We start from the raw sequence: 24844 nt of genomic DNA on the forward strand, positions 1-24844 counted from the left end.
GTTAGTAGCCTCTTTTATAATTTTGACTACACAATCACAATCCACCAGCATTAACAGCTGCTTGTACATTGTTTTATTTAAAATAGATGCCGATTTTTTTTTTTTTTTTTTTCGCAATGTAACAGTTGCCTACAGAAAAAAAAAATCAGCAGCACCCTCAGCACCCTGGGTGCATAATATTTCCATGTTCCTGATGTATCTGGATGGTAAAATATTATGTATTATATAGTGTTTGTACTTTCATCGACATAAAACATCATCCTTCACATCGGCACAGTCACGCTGAACGCAACATTTTGTGCAAGGGAGCAGTAGCTTTTTATTCGTTTCTTTAACTGTATTTTATTTTGATAATGAACAGGCTTCAATATAGCACAATTATGTTGTGTGTGCGTGATGGTCATACCAAAGCTGGTTGGATACACAGAAGCAAGAGATTATTCAAAGCTGTCAAGCTTTTGAAATATAAAGAAAACTACTCTCTGCTGTTTCGTTTTCCTTTCCGAAAACTTTGGAACGTGTCACAATGAACCGTAATTTAGCAATTTTTTTCTTTCGCTTTGTTAATCTGTCAATATGATTTAATTGAAATATATTTAGTGTATATGCCTATATTCCTTTTTATGTAATCCTATAGTTTTCGGTTTTCTTTATTCACAGAAGCGCTGCAGACCTGTTGAATTCATCTCACACTATCCTCAGATAAACTCTAAGGGCGGTACATTGCCATTGCGGCTTGACTATGATGAGTTCTTTTTTTCGCAATAGTTACAGTTGCCCACTGAAAAAAATATAAAAAAACAGCAGCACCCTCAGCACCCCCACTTCCTGCTCCTATGGACCTTACTGAAATTAAAGCGTAATAAAGATTAAGTAAAATTAACAATATTTCTAATGCTACAATAAGGAATTATCATAAACAAAAGTTATATACATTAGCATATATACCTATACCTGCTAGATAGACTATGGATAGAAGGTACGTCAGAGCAACAGGTAGAGCTAGTGGAACTTTTGAGGAGATATGCTGATGTGTTTGCAGTCTGTGAAGAGGATCTTGGGTACACAGACAAGGTGAAGCATGGGATTTCTTTAGTAGATGATACTCCAGTCGCCCAAATATACCAATGCACAGGCACGTGCACACATAGACATAAAAGGGGGCTTGAGCACCTGCCCTTTTTATTCCTGGAGAGAAAGTGCCCTTTTTTCTGGGGTGCTTTTTTTTTTTTTTTTTTTTTTTTTTTTTAAATAATATATATTCCTGTTTGCGCACAGCTTCCCTGTCAAACAAATATATTTATTGAGAATAGTATATCTAAAAATATTCCTGTTTGCGCACAGCTTTCCTGTCAAACAAATATATTTATTGCAGAATAGTATATCTAAATATCAGGTCAGGAGTTCTGAAGCGCTCATTGACCACCCCTCCCTTCCCCCCTTGCGCGCAGCGGCGCACATCGACGCACATCGGCACACGTCAGATACACAGACACACACCTGCAGGCAGCAGCAGCCCCTCCCAGCAGTGTTTATCTTGGCTTGTTTTTTTTTTTTTTTTTTTTTTTATTCAAGAAATTGGATGAAAATATACAATCACATTCAGGAGAACATTGACAAATAAAGAAGATAGAGAAGAAGAGGAGAAATAAAACATAATAAAGGGGTTTGTAGCTTATAATCAAGAGAAAGAGAGAGAAAAAAAATGTATATATATTATAATAATAATAAAATAAATAAATACACAAATACATTTTAAACCAATGAAGGAAAGCTATCTAAGCTTAATCAGTCATTAGAAATAAATTTTTCATATAAATCCAAAAAACCTGACACATTTTTTATTGTTAGTTAAACAAAAAGATTTGAGCAGTGAGTCAACCTCAATCAGGAAATGTGAGAAAGTAGGAATTGAGCCCATACATTTTTGCTTATGGATGAAAAATTTGCCGAACAAAATAAAAAAGTTGAATATATACTCTTTAGATTTGTTGGCAGATTCAGAGTAATAACATATAATATCTTTCAAGCTAAAAGATTGTGCAAAGATAGGGGGTTTGTTTAAATGGGAATACAAGTCAAGCCAAAATTTCTGAACAAACTCACAAGAATAAAATAAATGTATTAGGGTTTCCTCTTCATTGCCACAAAATATGCAGGTACTAGGAATCTCAACATATTTAGAAACAGATGAGTTAACGAGATATATTTTATGCAGTATTTTAAAGTGAATTTCTTTAGTCTTATTAGGAATAAAATATTTATGAGGCAACAACCATGCTCTTCTCCAATCTATATTATTAATTAAAGCAGCCCAATGGGATCTACCTCGAGGAACAATGAGGTCTCTCTTTTGAAATGTCTGGCGAACATGTTTATTATTACATTTCTTGTCATAAATGCCAATGCCGCCCAGTAACAAAGCCGATTCCTTCATATCTCTTTTGGTGTATAATATATGGCCTTTAACCAGATGCATTAAACCTGAGGGAATAGCTCTAAGAACATTATTATATTCTTTGAAAGGAATAGGAAAGTCATGGACAGTCATGAAGCGTTCATACGACAAGACATTGCCAAAATTGTCAAATAAAGAAAAAATATAAATTAAACCTCTGTTAAACCAATTAGTGTAAAAAAGAGACTTGTTCCTAACAGTTATATCCATATTATTCCACAAAGGAGTTTTATGTGGTGAGAAGTTGTGAACGTAACACAGCTTCCACGCAAGAAGAGCCTGTTGATGAAAATTAGCTAATTTAACCGGGAGTTTATTATGCATATAATTACATTTTAAGATAAAGGGGAGGCCTCCAATTTTATTGAATATATAATTAGGAATAAAGAACCATAAAGAATTTGGATTTAATAAACATCTTCTTAGCCAATTTATTTTAAAAGTGTAAATGGTATTATGAAAGTTTATAGCTTCAAGTCCCCCATCACTTCTACAACTAGATATCACTGCTTTTTTAAGTTTGTGAGACCTGTTTTTCCATATAAAGTCGAAGTTTATTAACACCTTTGATAGTACAATCATTGACATATAAAGAAAGCGAAGGATAGACGAAGCGAGAAAGACCTTCCGCTTTAGAGAGGAGAACCCTACCATAAAGAGACAGGTCTCTTTGTAGCCAAAGATTAAAAATATTTTGAGTCTTCTTTAATCTACTAGAAAAATTAAGTTGTTGTCTGGCTATTACATTTTTTGATACATAAATACCCAAATACTTTATTGTGTCTTTAACTGGAATACCCTGAATGAATGTGTCATTTATGCAGTGACATTATCTCACATTTGGACAAATTTAGCCTTAACCCAGAAGCACACGAGAAATGTTTAATTATCTGAATAGCTAGGGCTGCACGATTAATCGCATGCGATTGTCATGCGTGTCTTTGTCAGTAAAGCCAGTTCTGTGATTAGCAGTAAATGTCCACCACCTGGTTTCAAATGGAGCGGCACTTCCCAGCTAGAATTTTCTTTGTTCTAAAATGTTCTAAGAACATTCCCATGGATTGTTCTAACAATGTTTTTAGCGGGTAGTTTTATTTTTGTTCCCAGAACGTTCTCTCAAAAGATAGGATAACGTTCTCTAAAAACATTCTACAAATGTTTATCAATAACATTATTAGAACATTATTCCATAACATTCTAATTAAGATTTAAGTGGATGTTTAGATGTGGATGTTGATGTCTGTTTAAAAGTAATAGCTTGGTTTGATGTCACCATAATGCTGGTAAGTGTTGGCTTTAGTTGTGCAATTTGACACTTGACTTGTCGGTGTTGTTTTTTTAGCTGCTGTCATCTTTATTGTGGCTAAAACAGCAAACGAATATGTGGTTCAATGGTGCTGTTTGCTTGCTGATGATTGATATGTCTGATTACCTGTTTTCACCCAAGCTGCTGTGTGGTGTTAGTTAAGTATTATTTATCAAAGTGACTCAATGGTCAACAACCTGACACCCAGTTGAACTTAAAGCAGAAAATTTCAAAAATTTAGGAAAAATTTGTCACACAAACATCAAGATTCAGTGTATGAATCTCAACAATGGTGACATGCTTTATGCTGCAATGTATTCTGGGTACATCATGCAAAACTCATCCATAGCACCCAGGCATGAAGCATGTCACCATTGTTGAGATTCTTACACTAATTCTTAAGGTCTCTGTATGTCTAAGCATCCTATGGTTTGAAGTGATTCTAAAACAATGTAGTTTAAAAAGATCAGATAAAAATAAAATAACATAAATTGTCAGGACCCTGTGTATTGCAACACATCTGCTATAGACACTAATATTAAATTAATAGCGTAGAACAGACTCCTGGTAAAATCAGTTGATCACATTGTTACATTAAGACATCTTTAATATCAGCCAGTAGCCAACATTATCGAATGACATCTTTTTCTCAATGTTTTTGCTGTAACAGGTATAATTACAGCAACTAAATGAACGCTAACACTGAAAAGAGTCATACTTCCTAAGTACTGATCAGCATAATGGTGACATCAAACTAAACTATAATTTTCAATAAACCATCAACATCTCTGTTAATCTCAATAAGAACTTTCTTACATTTATGACAGAAATAACTCTTGTTTATAATAAGTGAAGATTGTCATGTTTTTGGAGTATTTACGCTAGAGTTTGACACCAAACAGAGGTTGGGTTTTCACTTTCAACCAACATCTGACTTCTGAGCAATGTCAGTCCACATCTAGTGTGATGTGAAGCCGTAATTCACTGACAAGCTGTGCAATATCACGTTCATAATCGCAGATTAATCGCATGCGGTTATGAACGCGATATTGCGTAGCTTGTCAACGATCTACGGCTCTGTATATTAGGTGCGGCTCCATTTGAAAGCAGCTGATGGACATTTACCGCTAATCACAGAACCATCTTTACTGATGAGACACGCATGACAATCGCATGCGATTAATCGTGCAGCCCTATGAATAGCTATAGAAAGTTGACTTTTATCTTTTAAAAAAAGAGTGGTATCATCCGCTAGCTGAGAGATTTTAATTTCCCTATCAAAAATGGAGATACCTTTAAAAATCTGATTATGTATTACACTTAATGATAATAATTCAGTAACCAAAATAAATAAAAAAGGGGAAATCGGGCAACCCTGTCTGACACCACGTCTTATAGAAAATCTTTTAGAGGTGAACATATTAACTATGACAGAACTTGTTATTCCTTTATAAAACATTCTAATGATATTAACAAATGAAGACCCGAAACCAAACAATTTAAGAGATTGCAGAAGAAATTCATGCTCAATGGTGTCAAAGGCTTTGTAAAAGTCTAAGAAAAGCATAATTGCATCAGATTTCACAAAGTCAGCATAATCCAATAAATCTAAAACAAGTCTTAAGTTATTACTAATGTGCCTGTCTTTAACAAAACCTGACTGTGTTTCTGAAATAATATGATTAAGCTTAAATTTTAATCTATTTGCGTATACTAAGGCCAAAATCTTATAATCAACTGTAAGAAGTGTAATTGGTCTCCAATTATCAATTAAGAGAGAATCTTTTTCAGGCTTTGGGATAAGGGAAATAATACCCTGTTTCATTGATGAAGTCATTTCTCTCTGAGCAATGCATTCACTATACATAAGAAACAAAGGGGAGTGTATTAAATCCCAGAAATGAATATAAAATTCTACGGAAAAACCATCAACACCAGGGGATTTCTTTTTTTTCATAGAAAATAAAGCCAATTTAATTTCCTCTATTGTCAAAGTGGCCTCACACATATCTTTAAAATCATTATCAATGACAGGAATATGATTTCTAATTGTTTCCAAAAAATTCTCACAATTATCCATATTAAATTCAGAGGTGTAAAGGTCATTATAAAAGGCAGTAACAAAAGTAGAAATTAATTTTGGATCTGTGCATCTGACACCATTAATATTAAGAGCGGTTAATGAATTTGTTCTGCAATTCCTCTTCTCTAATGCAAAAAAATAACTGGAATTGGTCTCTCCTTCCTCGAGCCATTTTGCTCTAGATCTAATAAAAACCCCTCTAGCCAAGTCCAAATAAGCTTGGTTAATTTGAAGATTTAACTCCCTTAAATGTAATTCTTCTTCCGGAGTTAATTTTTTTTGCAATAAAATATTTATTTTATTTAATAGTTCAGTTATATTTTTATTTTTAGAGGCTTTTAAGTCTTTACTTCGTCTAATAGCAATCTGCCTAGCCTTATATTTAAAAAATTCCCATTTCACTTTATAGCTGTCCTCATTTTTTTTTGAAAATACATCTGAAAGTAAGTTTTTGATACTATCATTAAAGGAAGCATCTTTTAAAAGGGAGTTATTAAACTTCCAATAACCACGTAACCTATGAATTTTATCAGCATTGCTACACAATTTTAAGCTTATTTGTTTATGATCTGACAGGGGCGCAAATGAATGAGAAATATCTTTAATAAAATGAAGAGCTGAGCAAGAGAGCAAAAATAAATCAATTCTTGATTGGGAAGATCTATTTCTATTAGACCAAGTGAATTCGTGTAAATCAGGGTGAAAAAAACGCCATGTATCAGTAAGAGAAAATTCTGCACATAATGATAAAATGTTGCTATTAAGATAAAGACCATCGTTACCTCTAGGAGGAAATCTGTCCAAAGTGCCGTCAACACACTCATTAAAATCACCGCCTAGAATCACAAAAGAGTCAGGGTATTTAACAAGTGTTACTTTTAATTCAGAAGTTATCTGAGCAAAGAGAGACCTATTATCCGATCGAGAATTACAACCATAAATATTGCAAATAACAAAGTTTGAGTTATCCTGTTTAAACGACAAAATAATCCATCTCCCTTCGTCAGACGACCTTACCCCAAGTATTTGCCCTTTAAATTTGTGTAAAAGAATTAAGACTCCAGCTGAGTGATTAGAGCCGTGGCTACAATATATAGTATTACCCCACTGATTTTTCCAAAATTTTACATCCATTTCACATGAGTGTGTTTCCTGAAGAAGGATTATGTCAGACTCACTGCTTTTACAGAACAAAAAAACAGCTTTCCTCTTTACAGCATCACGTAAACCCCTTACATTTAAAGATACAACAGAAAAAGAGTTAAATTTAAACTCCATTAAATCCCCCCCCCAAAAAAAATCTTACACTTCTTAAATTTGAGTAAACAAAAATTCTCAATTGAGATAGGAACAATATATAACCGTACATAATTCTAGAGTACAAAGTTAAATAATATATATTTCGCAACCTTGCATGTTACTCTATAGCAAGTACGCAAAAAGAACTGAATGTCAGTTTGAATAATGAACGTAATAAACAAAGATAAATAGACAACACTCTCCAGCCTTTAACTTTGTAAGTTCAATAGGAGGAACCATAAGCGATTCATAATATTTGAGTGTATTAACAATATTTGGTCAATTAGACCGCCCTCAAAAGTAGGTCAATCATCAAATCAAGTTTCAAAATTTGGATGACTAGTAGGTCCCTAGCACTAATGTGGTTAAGAACCATTAACATTAACAATGAGACAAGACTATCTCACATCAACGTAATTGAATCTTTTTCCATCGATTAATGCGAAAGAGCCGCGAAAGGAGGCTTTTTTACCCTCATCTCTGGCTTTTTTTAACAAGAGGCCAAAGTTTCTCTCTGGCGATCCTATCTTCCGGTGAAAGGGCTTTGGTGAGTCGCAACTTCTTTTCGAAAAGGAATTTACAGCCTCTGGCAGCTTGCCAAACAGTGTCGCGAAAACGACGGAGAGCAAACAAAATGATGATGGATCTGTGGGAACCATCCCCTCTCTTCGGGCCAAGACGATGTGCAATGTCAATTGCACCCTCAAGATCATCGCTGATGCCAGGCACTACGTTGCTAAGGACATCAATAACAACTTTCCGAGCATCCTCTCCATCTCTCTCTTTCACGCCGTGTAATTTTAATGTCCATTTCCAGCTATAGCGCTTGCTTTCTCCAATTTCGGCCTTCATGGTTTTATTCGCATTTTGGAGCTCCTGAATCTCCGTAGCCACAACTTTCAGAGACTCCTTATGCATTGCTACCTCAGTAACAAGCTGAGTAACAGTAGAGGACAGAGTTTCAATCTGCTTAGCCGTTGACCCAGTTGTTATTTCAATAGCTGAAATTTTCTGGAACATTTGATCGTACTTTCCAGAGAGCTCACGAATAGCTGTCAGAATTTCCACTGAGGTGTCACTACTATCCCGAGGATCTCTTTTCGTTTTCTTTGGTGCAGGTTTTAAGGGAGTTTCAGGTAGAGGGATCGCAAGGAGATCATTCATATCTGGGTGTGAGTCAAACCAGTTGTTAAGATCCCCAGCGTTTCCTGATGAACTCAAATCCACAGAGGAGATGACGCTAACATTCACTTCAGCACTTTTAACAGGCTCCATAGTTGACGCTCGTGTTGTCTCGTTGGAAATCTGTCTAATTTTCTTTCTGCCCATAGATAAATCAGCGCAAGGTGAGTAATACGAGTAGAAAAATCACTTACACATTTATTCACAAAAAACAAACCCAATTATCACGGTTATATAATCGTCCTATTTCAAATTTCCTGATGACACCTCCGAAACGCGTCCACCTATCACGCCGCCATCTTGGCCCTCACTCTTTTTCTTGGCTTGTGCTGAGGTGAGTGGAGCTGGTGATGAACAAAAGATTAAAATACCAGCGCCTCGAATAATGCTCGAATTTACTGCTGATTAGCCAAAGGCAAATATAACTTAGTTAACCTGTGTTTTGCTAGCATGCATGCCTCATGACCTACTAGTCTAGAGCTGTTTAAGGGATAATCGCTATACATTATCCTCCTGCTTATAACATGGCTACCTACCAAATAAATAACTAATTTGACACAAAATATTAAAAGGGAGTTTATTGATTTAAACCCGATTGTATTGCTTCCGCTAAAGAAAATAGTACGCTCCGTCTCTACAGTTAGAATCCTGTGAGTCCATAGCAACGCTCTGTTTTTCTTGGCAACGGTCTGTTATACTCCGCACAGCGGTCTGTTATCAAGAAATAACAGACCGCATTCTACATTGGAGATCAACCAAGCCATGTAAGTAAATAAGTCAATAAAATAAAAACGTCCCCAGTTAGTTAATGACTTACATCAAGAGTCTTTCCCCCTGAAATTTAGAAATCTAAATTGGTGAATCTAGAAGAAATCTACAGATGCAAACAGATGGAGGATAGGCTACACTCTAAAAAATGTAGTAAATCTGAGTAACTGCATCTGTACATTAATAAATAAAACTGAGTAGAAATAAGTTAACATTAAACATTAAAAATAACAATATTTATAAATTAACTTTTTATTTATGAACTTTTTTTTTATTTCCTCTAAACCTTTATAAAATAGTATTCCATACAACCACAAATACATACATTACATTGGCTTTTATTTAATTTTATTTAATTTTTACTCAATTATTTTGGTAATTTTAATTCAAACAATCAAGTAAGATTTTCAGAGATTTTATTAAGTTAATTAAGTTAAATATTTACTAAGCCACAGAATATTTTTTTGAGTGTAGTAGGTTTAAAACAAACTCCATCTAAATGTGGATTTTGAAGGTTTTATTTGATGATGGTGATGATACAGTCCTCCCTCAAATGTGAAACTAAGTCCTTGTCAGTCATTGTGTATGTGTACATGCATATAAATAATAATATTAATGTATTTGATTAAAACATTAAGGCAATTCAGTATTCTGATGCTTAGTTGTGTGAAGCTAAAAAGTTATTTTGCTTGTGAAACAAAAAGTATTTAAACAATTAATTTTAATCATGCTTGCAGTACAGGGCCAGGCAGTCAGCATAATGCAAAGTTAACAAAATAGCAGCAACAACCCTCTTCAGTTTAGAGTGAATATTTGTGTTAATTTTAAAAGTGTTATGTGTTCTAATAACACCAAAATAATTAAAATGATGTAGTGCCTTGTGCAAAAAAATAAACAAATTATTAGTAAAACACACCCCTCTGCTTGATGCAGTTATTTTGGTTATTCTAAATATATACTTGAAACTAGTAGCATAGAAAATGTTTTCAAAACATGCACATTGTGGGATGGTTTCCTTTGCTGCTCTATAAACCTAGTGAATACTAAGGAGACCATGGTTTCTATGTGAACTGATTATTTTGTAGACATCTTTTGAAAATTTGAGTTTGAGGAAGATAAAATTAATTAACTTTTTAAATTTTTTATTTTAAAAGGAAGTCAGTGTTGCGTTAATATATATACTTTTTTGTTTAAAAAAAAACAAAAAAAACAAAACAAAACGTAATTATGAGAAGTGCCCTTTATTTCACTTGAGCCCCTGCCCCTCAAAATGTCTGTGCACGTCCCTGCCAATGAGTGATGCGTGTGTTTCGTCTGCAAGCGTGAGATGATATGCTACTGCTGCCTGCCGGTGTGGTGCAGTAAAATGACATAAGGGGAGACATTCATTAATTTATCATCTCAATTTTATGCTGGTTTTATTGTTACACACGTGGACTCGACTGTACTCGGAATATTTTCCAAAATGTTCAAGCCCGTGTCAAGTCCGAGTACAAATTCACCCGAGTGCGTGACAAGTCCGAGTTCATTCAAAATTGGACTCGAGTCCGGACTCGAGTCCGAGTCCAAGTTCAAGTACCCCAACTCTAGGAAATATATAACTAATATTTGGATAAAACACCAAAAGGGTCAAAAATATTAAGTTGTATTAGCCCAATATTGACTTGGTGAGAAGTGCATCGATGTGATTGAGTTGTGTGTTTCTCCTCATGTCAAAAACATGGTTTATTGACTAATCATAAAGCAGGTTCATAAGTTTGTTTTATTTACTTACCTGTTCTGTAATGAGTAATATGTGACTAATTGTTTGTGTAACCGTTAAGTGTGATATTTATTGTTAAATACAGAGGGGAGAAAAAGTGCTTTATAGGCCCTCTGTGAGATCTAAATTGTGAGTTAATTATTTGTTTGATGTGGAAGTTTTCTGTACATTTCATGCAAGTATTGTGAAATATGTAACTTTGACATGCATGTTAAATTGTGTATCGTTTGTATTTTCAGAGATTTTAAAGTCTACTACCGTTGTTTTTTTTGTTATCCTAAAAAAGCCACATTTATGTTTTTTTTACTTTGATTTTGTGCTTTTGCAAAATTCGTAGATTTAAAAGTGGAAGCTAATTCCAGTTTTTTTTTTTTTTTTTTTTTTTGTCTTTTAAATTTATTTTTGTCCTGCTCTGGTTTCTAAAACATTTTCAACCCCAAAAAGCCAAAGCTATTGTCAGGGTTGGGGAGTAACGGAATACATGTAACGGCGTTACGTAATCAGGATACAAAAATCCAGTACCTGTAATCCGTTACAGTTACATCAAAAAACGTAGTAATCAGATTATAGTTACATTTTGAAAAAAGGGGGAATATTTTCAGGATTACAATGGTTTCATTTAAAACTAAATAAATCAGTATTTTTGCATAATAACACTATATTAAGCGCGGCTTGATTAATGATTCACGCGTGTCACGTGTGCCACCCAGGCATGCGCAAATAACAGCTGTCTACAATCTCCTCAAACGGAGATTGAACCACTGCTGCAAAAACGCGTTCATTTCATGGAAATTCCGCTGCTATTTTGTTTAAAAAGAAGAAATTGCAAACAACGTTGAACAGTGCAAACTGTGCCTTCGCGCAAAAAAAAAAAAAACACTTTCTTCATCGAATGATTCGACATCCAACCTAAAGCAGCATTTGCACTTTTAAAAATTTGTTTTATATTTGCAAAGATAAAAAAATATATATTTGTATTCTCTCTTTTGAAGAAACATTTTCCATTGTCTAAAAATTGTTCTTATTATATTTTCATTGAAAAAAAAATGAATTTGTATTCTCTATTTTCCTGTTGAAGAAACATTTTCCATTGTCAAAAAAATTGTGTTTTTATTATATTTGCTTGGAAAAAATGAATTTGTATTCTTTATTTTCCTGTTAAAGAAACATTTCCTTAAAATTATTTCTTATTATATTTTCTTCAAAATAAAACAAAAAAATCTGTAATACCAATATCATGCACTAGATGTATGTATAGTCCTTTACATATATATTAATTCAGGGCTGTGAAATTCTTAATTAATAAATGTTGTTGTTTTAAAAAAATAATATTTGACCTTGAAGTAATCCAGAAGTAATCCAAAAGTAGAAAAAAGTTACATTACTTTCTTATTGTGGTACTTGGATTACGTTACTGAAAACTTTTTTATGAAGTAATTAGTAACTGTAACGGAATACATTTTTAAAGTAACCCTCCCAGGCCTGGCTATTGTTAATGCTGTGTCCCTATGGTGTATATATGTAACCGTAATTTAGCCATGAAATATGGTTGTTCATTGGTTCATGACACGGCAACAAACTGAACGTTAGAAGTGTTATAAAACTTTTTCAATGTTCTCCAGGTGTGTTTATTGCTGAGACAAATGTATCAGTGATGGAGGGAGATTCTGTCACTCTAAAGACTGATGATAAACAGAGATATGACAAGATAGAGTGGAGGTTTGGAGAGGAGCGAATCGCCGGAATAAAGGAAGTGAATGGTACATATTATGATGAGGTTTGGAGATTCAGAGGCCGACTGCAGCTGAATCACACCGGCTCTCTTACCATTAGAAACACCACAACTGAACACACTGGAGTTTATCATCTGAGTATAAACATTGGAAGTGCAGAGATAACCAGGAGTTACAGAGTTACTGTGTATGGTGAGTAGATTATTACGTAACCTATTACAGAATAGGCTACATCATTATCAAAATGATTATTCAGGATGCACATTTTTAAAGCATGTTGTGTTTTCCAGCTCCTCTGCCCATTCCAGTAATCTTCATTTACACTTTACAATCTTCTTTATCATCTGAAAGATCATCGAGAATCTTCCTGTGTTCAGTGGTGAATGTGAGGCATGTGACTCTCTCCTGGTACAAAGGAAACAGTTTATTGTCCAGCATCAGTGAGTCTGATCTCAACATCAGTCTCTCTCTACCTCTGGAGGTGGAATATCACGATAAAAACATCTACAGTTGTGTAGTGAACAATCCCATCAGAAAACAAACCAGACATCTCTCCAACACTGAACTCTACTGGTTAGGTTCAGGTATGTGATTTGAAAATATTTTCAGCATAGCTGTCTTTACTGACCCGGATTTCTTTTCTTTCGTCAGACTCTGTCCACTGTTGTGGCACTGCTGAAGCTGTGATCCGATTGGTCGTCACAGCTCTGATGAGCGTGGCTGCTGTGGCTGCCATTGTTGTTCTGGTTTATGACATCAAATCCAGAACAGAAGAGAAAAGAACAAACATCAACTTAGGCCACCGATCAGACAAAATTTGATTATAAGACATAATCTAATGTCCATAAGGCTAAGAACATGAAATATTGCATATATGCTTCCTGTATACATTTTCTGTTTTTGGCATAATAGAACCAAGCTGTAAGGATGTAAAGATAGCCCTGCATTTGGTTGCAGAAAGTGAAGCATGTAATCAGAGATTAAAAAAATGAAACATACAGCATCATGAACTACATCCTTTCTCCATGTGTTCATACGTTTGTCTGCAGTATATATATATATATATATATATATATATATATATATATATATATATATATTGTGACGAGTCAGCTGCCTCCTCCCTGATTGTCACCGGCACCCCGTCCTAAATCGCCGCCCTTCACCAGGCTCCCGACTGGAGTGGGTGTGTGAGAGGAGGGGCGCTGGACGAGTCAGGGCTGGCGGCGTGTGATGGGGCACACCTGAAGGGAATGGAGCCTCATCACCGCTGCTGTTTAAAAGCCCAACGCGCCTCTCCTCGGGAGACCGGTCTCTTCCCCGTGCATGCACGCTGGTGTCCTCGTGGGTCCAGGAAGGGTGCGTTGAGGGACTCCCGCGCCACAAGAGACGTGAGCTGCCGGACCCGCGATCCGGAGGAGAACCGCACCCGTTTACACGGCCGACGGGCCAGGATGCCGGGCCGTCCATCCCCTGCCAGCGCCGCGGCCAACGAGAGTGATGCGGCCGCTAGAGGAAGCCGCCGCCCCTCGCGCCCCGGACCGAAGAGGGGAGCGCGTGCGGCCACCGGACTCCGCCCCTTACCTGGACCCTTCCTTGATGAACACTGCCCAACCCACACGAACCCTGCAGCACGACGAGGACACCAGATTCCCTGTTATTTTGGACACACTTCCCCTTTGGCCACCTTTTATCCCCTTGTTTTATTTGATTTTGTTAATAAAAGCCTCTCCGAGGCCTGACGCCACGCCCACTGTGTCTGTCTTGTGCTCCTCCCGTGACACTGGTGGAGAATGCGGGCAAGGCGGAGCCTAGACAGCGCAGTTGGGAATCAGCTGGTGACGTCACTCCCTCTCGCTTGCAAACGTTCGTGAGAACCCGGACTGGGACGGAGGAAAACTGGGGACAGCCTCCCAGCCACAAAAGGGGTAAGAGACTTCTTTTATTGTCATTTTACCCTGTGGTTGGTTGAGGCTGTCACTAAAACCCGGTTTCTCTGTCCCTGTTCCGGTGCCCTGCGAGAGGGAGGACCGCCCGGAGAGGATTCCCTGCCCACTCCGACCGTAAGGAGCCTGGTTGAGGATGGTAGCACTCCCGTGTGGGCGGCGCCCTGATGACGGGGATGTCGCTTGGGAGGGGGAATGTGACGAGTCAGCTGCCTCCTCCCTGATTGTCACCGGCACCCCGTCCTAAATCGCCGCCCTTCACCAGGCTCCCGACTGGAGTGGGTGTGTGAGAGGAGGGGCGCTGGACGAGTCAGGGCTGGCGGCGTGTGATGGGGCACACCTGAAGGGAATGGAGCCTCATCACCGCTGCTGTTTAAAAGCCCAACGCGCCTCTCCTCGGGAGACCGGTCTCTTCCCCGTGCATGCACGCTGGTGTCCTCGTGGGTCCAGGAAGGGTGCGTTGAGGGGCTCCCGCGCCACAAGAGACGTGAGCTGCCGGACCCGCGATCCGGAGGAGAACCGCACCCGTTTACACGGCCAACGGGCCAGGATGCCGGGCCGTCCATCCCCTGCCAGCGCCGCGGCCAACGAGAGTGATGCGGCCGCTAGAGGAAGCCGCCGCCCCTCGCGCCCCGGACCGAAGAGGGGAGCGCGTGCGGCCACCGGACTCCGCCCCTTACCTGGACCCTTCCTTGATGAACACTGCCCAACCCACACGAACCCTGCAGCACGACGAGGACACCAGATTCCCTGTTATTTTGGACACACTTCCACTTTGGCCACCTTTTGTCCCCTTGTTTTATTTGATTTTGTTAATAAAAGCCTCTCCGAGGCCTGACGCCACGCCCACTGTGTCTGTCTTGTGCTCCTCCCGTGACAATATATATATATTTGGGGTGTAACGGTTCACAAAATTCACGGTTCCGTTCGATACGATTCACTGGTGTCACGGTTCGGTTCGGTACGGTTCGGTACGTTTTAGATACAGCAAAAAGAAAATTGGCAGATAAATTTCCTTGATTTTTAATTTTTTTATTTATTTTTCCTTCAGATACAACTCGATTTGCGCTGCACTATGCCAAGATCAAAGAAGGTGGAGTTTTCAAAACTGCCCGTGCATACGTTCTATTTATAACAGTTCTTCTATCTAATAACGTGCAGGCCTGTTCATTGTATCGTATTGTTTAGGAAATTCCGACACAGTACAGTATACTAGTCCATTTTGATTTCCGTGCTTGTTTGGATGCCCCGATCGATTGGTAAAGTGCACCCAAACACCAGACCTGTTGGTTATTGGAGGATGTTCTATTTCTGGTCTGTTAAACGCATTGGCCATTTTGCAACGAGCCTTCAGCGCGTGCTGAGTGAGCGAGCGCCTGACTGAGTAGCCTAACATAAACATATAAGTTGGTGGGTTTTTTTCTTCTTCGGGGGTGTCAGGGGCGTTGCCTGTTACATCTTTTGGGTTATTGGGCTACCTTGTTGAACGCATATCATTATATTTCACAATTTTTTTTTCCAAATATAATTAATTAGTCCAACTAACCATTCGGTTCATAATGCGTACCGCGTACCAAACCGAAAGCCTCGTACTGAACGGTTCAATACGAATTACACCCCTAATATATATATATGTGTGTGTGTGTGTGTGTGTGTGTGTGTGTGTGTATACATATATATATATATAATTACGTCAGAATCACGACTGAACGCTAGCACAGCTGATCAAACAGCGAACACGGCGGCTAACGTAATGTCTCGTTCCCGCCTCTCAGGGAACCGAGGTTATGATAGTAACCGGAGATGTTCCCTCTCGAGGCGGTAACTCAACATTATGTCAGCTAAGACGTATATGGGAACTGTATAAAATCCCGCCGTGAGAGCAGTGAAGATAAGCCCTGAACGGAGTCAATCACCCCCACACATAAGCAGTACAGTTCTAGCCAATGGCCGTGTCGCTAAGAGTGCTTGCAACTGATAGGCGGAACTAGGCCAATGAGACATCTGCTCTGACCCTAACAAAATTTGCATATTACTTCAAGCACCATATCGAAATCTGCACTAACCAGGGCAGACACAAAGCAATAAGCACTCAAGCATGAGAGTTAAACAGAGTCGACGGCATTTGGGGTGACTACTGCATAAACCATATAATCCATAACACAGAGTTAGCAGCCATGGTAACTACTGAATAGCTGGTTATAACAGAATGAATAAAACTTAACTCACCGAAAGTACATGTGACGCTGCAGAGGGTACATCCAGCTTGTAAAACCTGGCGATTGTGTTCTGGGAAGACCAGCCAGCAGCAAAACATAAACACTGGACAGACATACCTCTAGAATGAGCTCTGATGTTCAGGGGATAATCCTTCCCCTGGCATTCGGTAGCATCCACGATTCAGTGAGAAAGTCTCTGTTTAGAAACAGCACGTCCCTTATTACATCCACCAAGCACACAAACAGCTGGTCCATGGAAGCTCCTTAACCGCAATCGAAGCTAATGGCTCGAACGGTAGTAAGAGATAGAGCCCTCAAAACTAGAGCGAAATCCCACGGCGGCACGGAGGGCGGCCATGAAGTACACAATCTCCTTGCTCCCCTGAGAAAACTGATTACCAGAGCGTGCTTACCGATCGTTTGCCCATCAACCGGGGAACGAAAGCGGCAATAGCGGTCACATACACCTTCAGCGTGGATGGTTTCAAACTCCCGCTATCCATACTGTGCTGTAGAAAGCGCAAAACATCCGACACGGAACAGGTCCCCGGGTCAATATAAATGTTCTCGCACCATTTTGTGAAAACTCCCCACTTCTGCGCGTAGCAGCGAATGTTTGATGATGCTCGCGTCTCTGTAAGTGTGTTTAGCACTCGTGAGTGTAGAGCATCCCGCTCATTAGGGTCCCCACAACGGCCACACATGAAGGTTCCACAGCTCGGGGCTGGGGTGCTATATTGTGCCATTCGCCTGAGACATCAGGTCCTGCCTGAGGGGGATTCGCCATGGGGGAGCCATCACTAACTCTCTCAGGTCCGCGAACCAGGGCTGATTCGGCCAGTTCGGGGACACGAGTATAACTGATGCTTTCTCCTCCCTGATTTTGCACAACACAGGCAGAATCTTCACAGAAGGTAATGTGTAAGCCTGGCTTCCGGCCAACGCGATGTCAGAGCATCTCCTGGCAGTGGGGAGTGACATAGCAAACGTGTTCTCGCTCGTGGGAAACAAATCCACTTCCTCCCTCCCAAATCATTAGATCTGATCTTGGGTGAAGCCTCCATCTCCTTGAGGAATCCCGTTCCTCGAAAGCATGCTCACTCCACGGTTCAAAGTACCGGGGATGTGCGACGCTTCTATGGAGATTAAGTGTCTGTCCACCCACAACAGAAAACTCGCTGCCTGTTTGAATAGAGCTCTGACCGAAAGGCCTGCAGGGATATTAGGACACCGCTTCCATTATTCCAAACGGTTTATGTGCCACCTTCTCTGTGACTCCGACCACAGGCCCAGACGCACTGCTCCCCAGCCTAGATTTGCGTTCGCAGAGAAAAAAAACTCCTGGGCTGAACATATCCGGGCTGTTCCACAGTCTCAGAGTGCTGATGCAACTGTGAATGACCGTATGTGCTTGTAGACTGAAGACCACGCCCTCGGTGGAACTTGAGTACAGTCAAAACTGTAGCGGCCGCAATGTAGCAGACCCAGATGGCACACCGAAGAAGCCGTCGCCATCAGTCCCAGAAGCCTCTGAAATTTCCTCAGTGCAAACGACCTGCCCGGTCTGAAACAGCGCAGAGTCGATGAAATGCTCTAGAGAGAGATGGGCTCGTATCGCCATCGAGTTCAAACATATTCCCAGATATGTTACAGTCTGACTCGTAAAAACACCCTCTTCTGCATATTCACACGCAGTCCCAGCGTATCCAAACGGCGAAGCATTGTTTCCACGTGACTGATAGCACATCTCTTGAGTGGGCTAAAATCAGCCAATCGTCCAGATAATTCAACATGCACATTCCGCTCGATCTGAGGGGGAATTTCGCTCTATCGCTCTCTCTCGAGCAGACTGTGAACTTCCTGTCGCAGAACAGGACGGTTTTGGGGCAAAGTCAGTGACGGGACCACACCATTGAAGCGGGGAGGTCTGCGTTTGAATTGGAGAGAATATCCGTCGTGAATTATTCCCAGTATCCACGGTGAAACGTCTGGGATAGCCCTCTTACCGTCCATGAGATGACACCGCGGACGCGTTTCCTCTACAGCCACTGATGGCTTATTTTGATCAGGGCCCCGCCCCCGCGAGGCTGGAAGCATTGGTGGGAGGGCGGGCACGTCGCGTCGCGTAATGGTGTGACACTCTTGCGCCATGGAGAGGCCATTATATGGACTGTGGCTCTGCGCTGTTTGAGACAGGGCGAGTGACACAATGTTGGGTGCAAGAATTTGTATACATGCTTCTATAGTACAATGTTTACTCACAAAACATAATTTAAACACTTATAGCAATCGTCACCCATAGTGATGTGGGGGACATGATGCATGTGTCTTTGTGGTGTTGGCACTCTCGCTCCTTCGCAAGGCCATTACAATCATAGGTTGTGGCTCTGCACTGTTCTGAGACAGGGCGAGTGACACAGTGATGAGTGTAAGAGGAAGAAAAGCTCTTTCGTTGATTGTATACATGCTTTTATTGTGGAACACCGTGTTTATGTGGTGTTGGCTCTCTCGCGTGGCCATTATAATCATGGGTTGTGGCTCAGCGCTGCTATAAGACAGGGCGAGTGAAACAGTGTTGAGTGTAAGAGAAGAAAAGCTCTTTTGTTGATTGTGTACATGCTTCTATTGTGGAACTCACACAAACAGCATTTAAACACACATAGCAATCGTCGCCCGAAGGAAATGGGGGACATGATGCATGTGAACATGGCGCTTGGGTGAGGGGCCTCCCGCGCACTCACTCTTTCACTGTCAGGGAGACGGCTCGATGGCGCGCTGGCTCTCTCGCGGCGCGGGGTCCTCAACTGACCCTGACGTTTCTCCCATGCTCTTACCACTGCTGGTTTTGGCTGAAACGAGCGTCCGGTTCAGAGCGGGGTGCCACTGCGGGCTATTTTAGCTGGTTTTAGAGCCTGGCGAGGTGCATAAGAATCTCGCAGATGAAGACTGGAGTGAGCGACAGGGCATCACGTGGCTCATACCTTGGCGTGCTTTCTGCGTCTCTGAGAAAAGCTCCATGACATCACCAAAGAGGCCGGAGGGAGCAACTGGAACGTTCAGGAGTGTCCTACGGTCCGTGTCTTTCAGGACAGCTAGGGTAAGCCATAGGTGCCTGTAAAGACGACCATGAGCCCCATGAAACGGCTGAGCAGAGCACTTAGTAGCAATCAGCGCGAGATCAGTTGCCGCGCACAGATCCCTGATGACGTCAGCGCTACTGTGCCACCGTCTGCCTGAACACCTTGAGTATTGCCCTGGCATGAAGAGCAGAAGCTGCACTCGCTCTTTCTAGACTGTGGTCCGAAACCAAAAGAAGAGGGAGACGGGCACAGGTGTGCGGTAACAGTCTCCTCGACGGGGGGAGGAGCAGAGCAGAGTGGGTGCACGCCGATCGGGGTGCAGCCCACGATTTCACCACGAGCTCTTGCATGCCTAAATGCCGTCTGGTAGCAGCTCGACTGGAGGAGCCACGAGTCCAGTTACCTATCACAGGCTCATCAGGTGCGTTGCAAGCGAGACCCAGCTCCGTGATGGCCTTTCCGAAGACCCCGACGAGCTCCTCCTGGAGGTCTCAGGGCCCTCTTGGTCGGGGCGGTCCCACTGAGAGGCCCAAACCTTTTTCGACATCGAAAGCGACATGGAGTCATTTTCCTCGCAAGCTCCGAAGAGGACGAAGTTCGCGGGGCGAAAGCTATAGTCCACCAAACTCGTTTTCGGGCGGGGGAGGGCCCACCAGCGGCTCGCTGGCGGCAGTGGGCCTCATTCCCGCTGTCTTCCGAGCCACTCTGGCTCTGAGGGCGCGCACTGGCAGCTCGGCACAGTGGGCGCATGTGAGGTCCGTGTGAGAATCCCAGGCAGGTCACACAGAACTGGTGAAGGTCCGAATCTAGCATTAGCAGCCATCGGATGCGGAGAGGAAAAATAGGGTGAGTAGTCCTCTATTGCAACTTCCACGATGACTTAGATAAGACTTCTAGCGTGAAGAAAGAGATTCTGACGTGATTCGCGCCCATGCATTTTATACTGCCCGCTGACCCGCCAGTATTTGATTCAATTGGCCAGCTGTCCCCAGCTGGCGTTAGCCAATAAGATATCAGTGAAAGTGGAGAAGGGAAGAGTTCCCATATATGTCTTAGCTGACGTAATGTTGAGTTACCGCCTCGAGAGGGAACGTTCCAAAGTGTGGTTATACTTCACTAGAGTTAATGCTGACAACCCTCGTTATCATAAGTGCAAAACAATATTTGCATGTAAGGGCGGAAACACAAGCAATCTGTCAAAGCAAAAGTGCATTATGTGTATCGACTGCCTAAATAGCTCATCTCTGGTTGTTGCCCCATCTACGTCAGGTATGTATGCTAAAATCATGTTGATTCAACGTTTTTCACGTCATTTAAAATAAATGTAAAATCTCCCTGGTTTGCTAACCTTACGTATAAATTCTGTTGATTTCTTTTGGGAAAAATATGAATGAAATCAACATATTTTCTACTTGTTTTTAAAATTCCAAATAAGGAAAAATCTGTATGTAAATGTAAACATTTATTTGGCTAACTTAAATGCTCAGCACCTCAAGTTAGTTTACAAAATAGCCAATTACCACATTTTGCAACCTTTTTATTTTATAAAAACTTTAACGCGTTAATTGAGATTAATTACAGAAAAAAAATTCCCGCATTTTTAATAACTTATTTTTGCACCGCGGAACGTTTCTCACTGGATGAGTTTCGGCGGACCGATTATTCTGGAGCACCAACTAGCGTTCGCATATCACCGCAGCACATCGAGCCTCAAGTATCACCTCAACGCAAAACATATAGCAGCTAGCGTGGACTTTACACTTTATGTTGAACTATTTATTATTTTGTTGGTGCAACAGTTTATGTTGAACTCTTTATTGTTTTGGCCAAGGTTATTGCAGCTTGGCCAAGGTTATTGCAACTTGGTTGAACAAAAATAAACAATATTTTGTTGCTTAAGCTTATGTATTCAGTCATTATTCAATGGTATACTATAAATCCATGTGAAAAAAAATTACTTCTCACTGTTCTCAGGTCAAATATTTATATGCGATTAAAATGCGATTAATTTCGATTAATTAATTACAAAGCCTCTAATTAATTAGATTAATTTTTTTAATCGAGTCCCGGCCCTAATATATATATATATATATATATATATATATATATATATATATATATAAAATTATTTTTTTTAAGCTGCAGCTACTATGAACCAACCAACTCCTCCTAACACCTCTGGTCCAAGACAAGCCCATTATTAATTTTACATAAAAAAAAATAAAGAAATGTTAATTCTGTTCTCAACACAAACACAAAAAAAAGTACCGATAAGAATACAGTTAAAGTACCGGACCGTTAAGCAGTATCGGTAAGAGTAGTAATACCGTTAAAACCTTAACGATATCCATCCCTATCTCCATATCACTGTATGCTATTTATGCTCTTCTGTATCAGCCACGCCACAAGGATGCTTTAAGGTCATCCTTTAAGGTTTCTCCCTCTCTCAGAGGATACTCATAATGGCAAACTATTCATAAGATATTTTCAGTATACATATGTTTTTATTCAGTCTACGATTAGTGCTGTCTTTATTTTCCTTTCTATTTAATATTTCTGTATTAATGATGTTTCTTTGTATTGGTGCTCATTTCTGAATAGACTTGATGACAGTGTGATATAGTGATTTTTATGTTTATTAATTTCTTTTTACATTCAAATGCAATCGTTCAGTTATTTTCTTGATATTGCTAATATTTTTTTGAATGGTTATTTGTGCTTAGGTAAACGAAATGAGTAAGAGCGTTATGTGCATTAATCCATTTAATTATTTTAATTTGGCATACCAGCGTGATGACGTCATCGCACACCTCGGTATGTGGCGCGCGCCAGTGATACGCTCCATTCAGATTCAATAAACTGTTAAAGAAGCAATCACGGCAGCGCTCTCTTTTATTTTATTCTTTATTCTTCTTTAACCTTTTGTACTTCTTCTTCAGGTAACTTAAACATTTTGATCTTGAGTAGTAACACTGTTTAATGCAATACTGATGAGTTGTACGGATTGAAAGCAGGTTATTTTAGTGTAGTGATAGTGTGTCATGTGTTAGCATTTCTGAGCACATGATAAGCATGGATGCCTCGTGATTGGCGCGTTAGCCCGCTATATACGAGAGAGAGAGAGTCATTTATGTCAACATTGTTTGAATATAAGAGGTTATTAAGTTGTTTGTTTTATGAGTTATCTGAAACTTGCATTTGGGTAATTAACTCATTCATGTCTGTGAATTGAGTTAGGCTATGCATTTCAATAGTTTTTTCATCAATCTTGTAAGTGACGTTATTGTAGGAAAGACATTGGACAATGGAGTGAATATTGGTCAGACATGAGCATGTAATATATCTCAGCTGCATTATTGTCATCAATTTCATACTGTCATTTCTGAAAATGTGTTTTCTCTTTCTCTTTATAACAAGTGTCACTGTGTCAGTTGTGTCTCTAGTGTGATGAGACATGCAGTCACTTATATTCACAGCTAGTCATTACTTGTTAAGAAAAGTGTTAAAATGCACTGATAATGTAATGTATTGAGCATCTGTTATACATGTATGTTTTATTATTTACCATTCAGATTCAATAAACTGTTAAAGAAGCAATCACGGCAGCGCTCTCTTTTATTTTATTCTTTATTCTTCTTTAACCTTTTTGTACTTCTTCTTCAGGAGTACTACAATTTTGGAGGCACCGCTGGGATAGATGTCAGACGGTTTATCCACCTTGATCGGCAGGGAACCGCCTAGCGACATTCATCTCTTAACTACCCAGATGTTTATCAGTTGAGTAAAGTGACAAGGCAGAACTGATTGAACAGAGCGTGCACTTGAGGTACAGAGGCAGCTGTTAAATCAGTTAAATCAGATTAGTCAAAGTTCACATACAACACTGAAACACTGCGAAAACTGCAGCAATGGATGACTTGCAAAGTATCCAGGAAGAAATCGGTGAGAGACTGTGTACATTGCCAAGAGGAAAATTAATTGAACTGAGTCAGTTCCTTGAGATTCATTTAGAAGCAAATGTCACACGCCTTTCTCTAGTTAGTCGTCTCAGTAATCATCTGCTACGAAGTGAGTTGGAGGAACTTGAAGATGGAGGCATGGCTGAACTATTAAGCATAAATGATAAATTGAGTGAAATAATGCTAACTGATGTAAACGTGAGTGAACTAAGCCCAGAACCGGGACAGGTAGAGGAAAGAGAAAATGTAGTACAAAGACAACCAGGAGAAATTAAGCACACAACTGATCTGCTTCCTGCTGTGCAAACACATCCAACCGTTTCACAGAGCACGAGGCTGAGGCCAGCATCAGCAGACAGTGTAGCAGTTACCTCTTCGCTGCCTCCACAGGGACAAATGATACCGACTGTATGGCACAGGGAGTTTAAAATCTCAGGTTTTATTGGAGAACCTGGCCAAAGAGACAGATTAACCTTTTCAAGTCTGGCACGCCAAATTGAAAGTGGACTGAACAAAGGTTACCAAGAACAAGAGATAGTTGATTCAGTGATTCGAGCCATTACACCAGGCCTTCAATTACGTAGCTACTTAGAAGGGAAAACTGACTTGACCTTACCAATGTTGAGACGAATTCTTCGGTCCCATTACCAAGAGAAAAATGCCACCGAATTGTACAAGCAACTTACTGCAGAATCACAACGTGCAAAAGAAACACCCCAAAGTTTCCTCATACGTGTGCTTGACTTGAGGCAGAAAATTCTCTTTGCGTCACAAGAAGACGAGTCTGGGTTGAAATATGACCCAGCACTCGTGCAGAATATGTTTCTTCACACTGTGTTAACAGGTCTACAAAACGACCGTATCCAGAGTGATCTCCAACCGTACCTGACAGACACCACAGTCACAGATGAGACACTGCTGGAAAAGTTGAATGTTGCATGCTCCCACGAGGCTGAGAGACAGAGTAAACGGAAAAGTGAACGCAGCGCCACTGTGAATGTTACTCAGTTAAGTGAACCAACTCTGCATTTAAAAAGCAAACAAAAACA

The 24844-nt window shown here is 40.1% G+C and overlaps 1 protein-coding gene across 1 annotated transcript; it reads left to right on the plus strand.

The window, feature by feature from the left end:
• Positions 1 to 1363: 1363 nt before the first annotated feature.
• Positions 1364 to 13585, plus strand: LOC113097024 (uncharacterized). The gene is made up of 5 exons (XM_026262258.1): positions 1364 to 1531; positions 8642 to 8662; positions 12481 to 12783; positions 12882 to 13175; positions 13243 to 13585. Exons 3-5 carry the CDS (start codon positions 12513 to 12515, stop codon positions 13410 to 13412), a joined length of 735 nt encoding a protein of 244 aa, XP_026118043.1. The 5' UTR covers positions 1364 to 1531; positions 8642 to 8662; positions 12481 to 12512; the 3' UTR covers positions 13413 to 13585.
• The last annotated feature ends 11259 nt before the right edge of the window (positions 13586 to 24844 follow it).

Source organism: Carassius auratus, unplaced genomic scaffold (assembly GCF_003368295.1).
Source record: "Carassius auratus strain Wakin unplaced genomic scaffold, ASM336829v1 scaf_tig00216070, whole genome shotgun sequence".
NCBI lineage: Eukaryota > Metazoa > Chordata > Actinopteri > Cypriniformes > Cyprinidae > Carassius > Carassius auratus.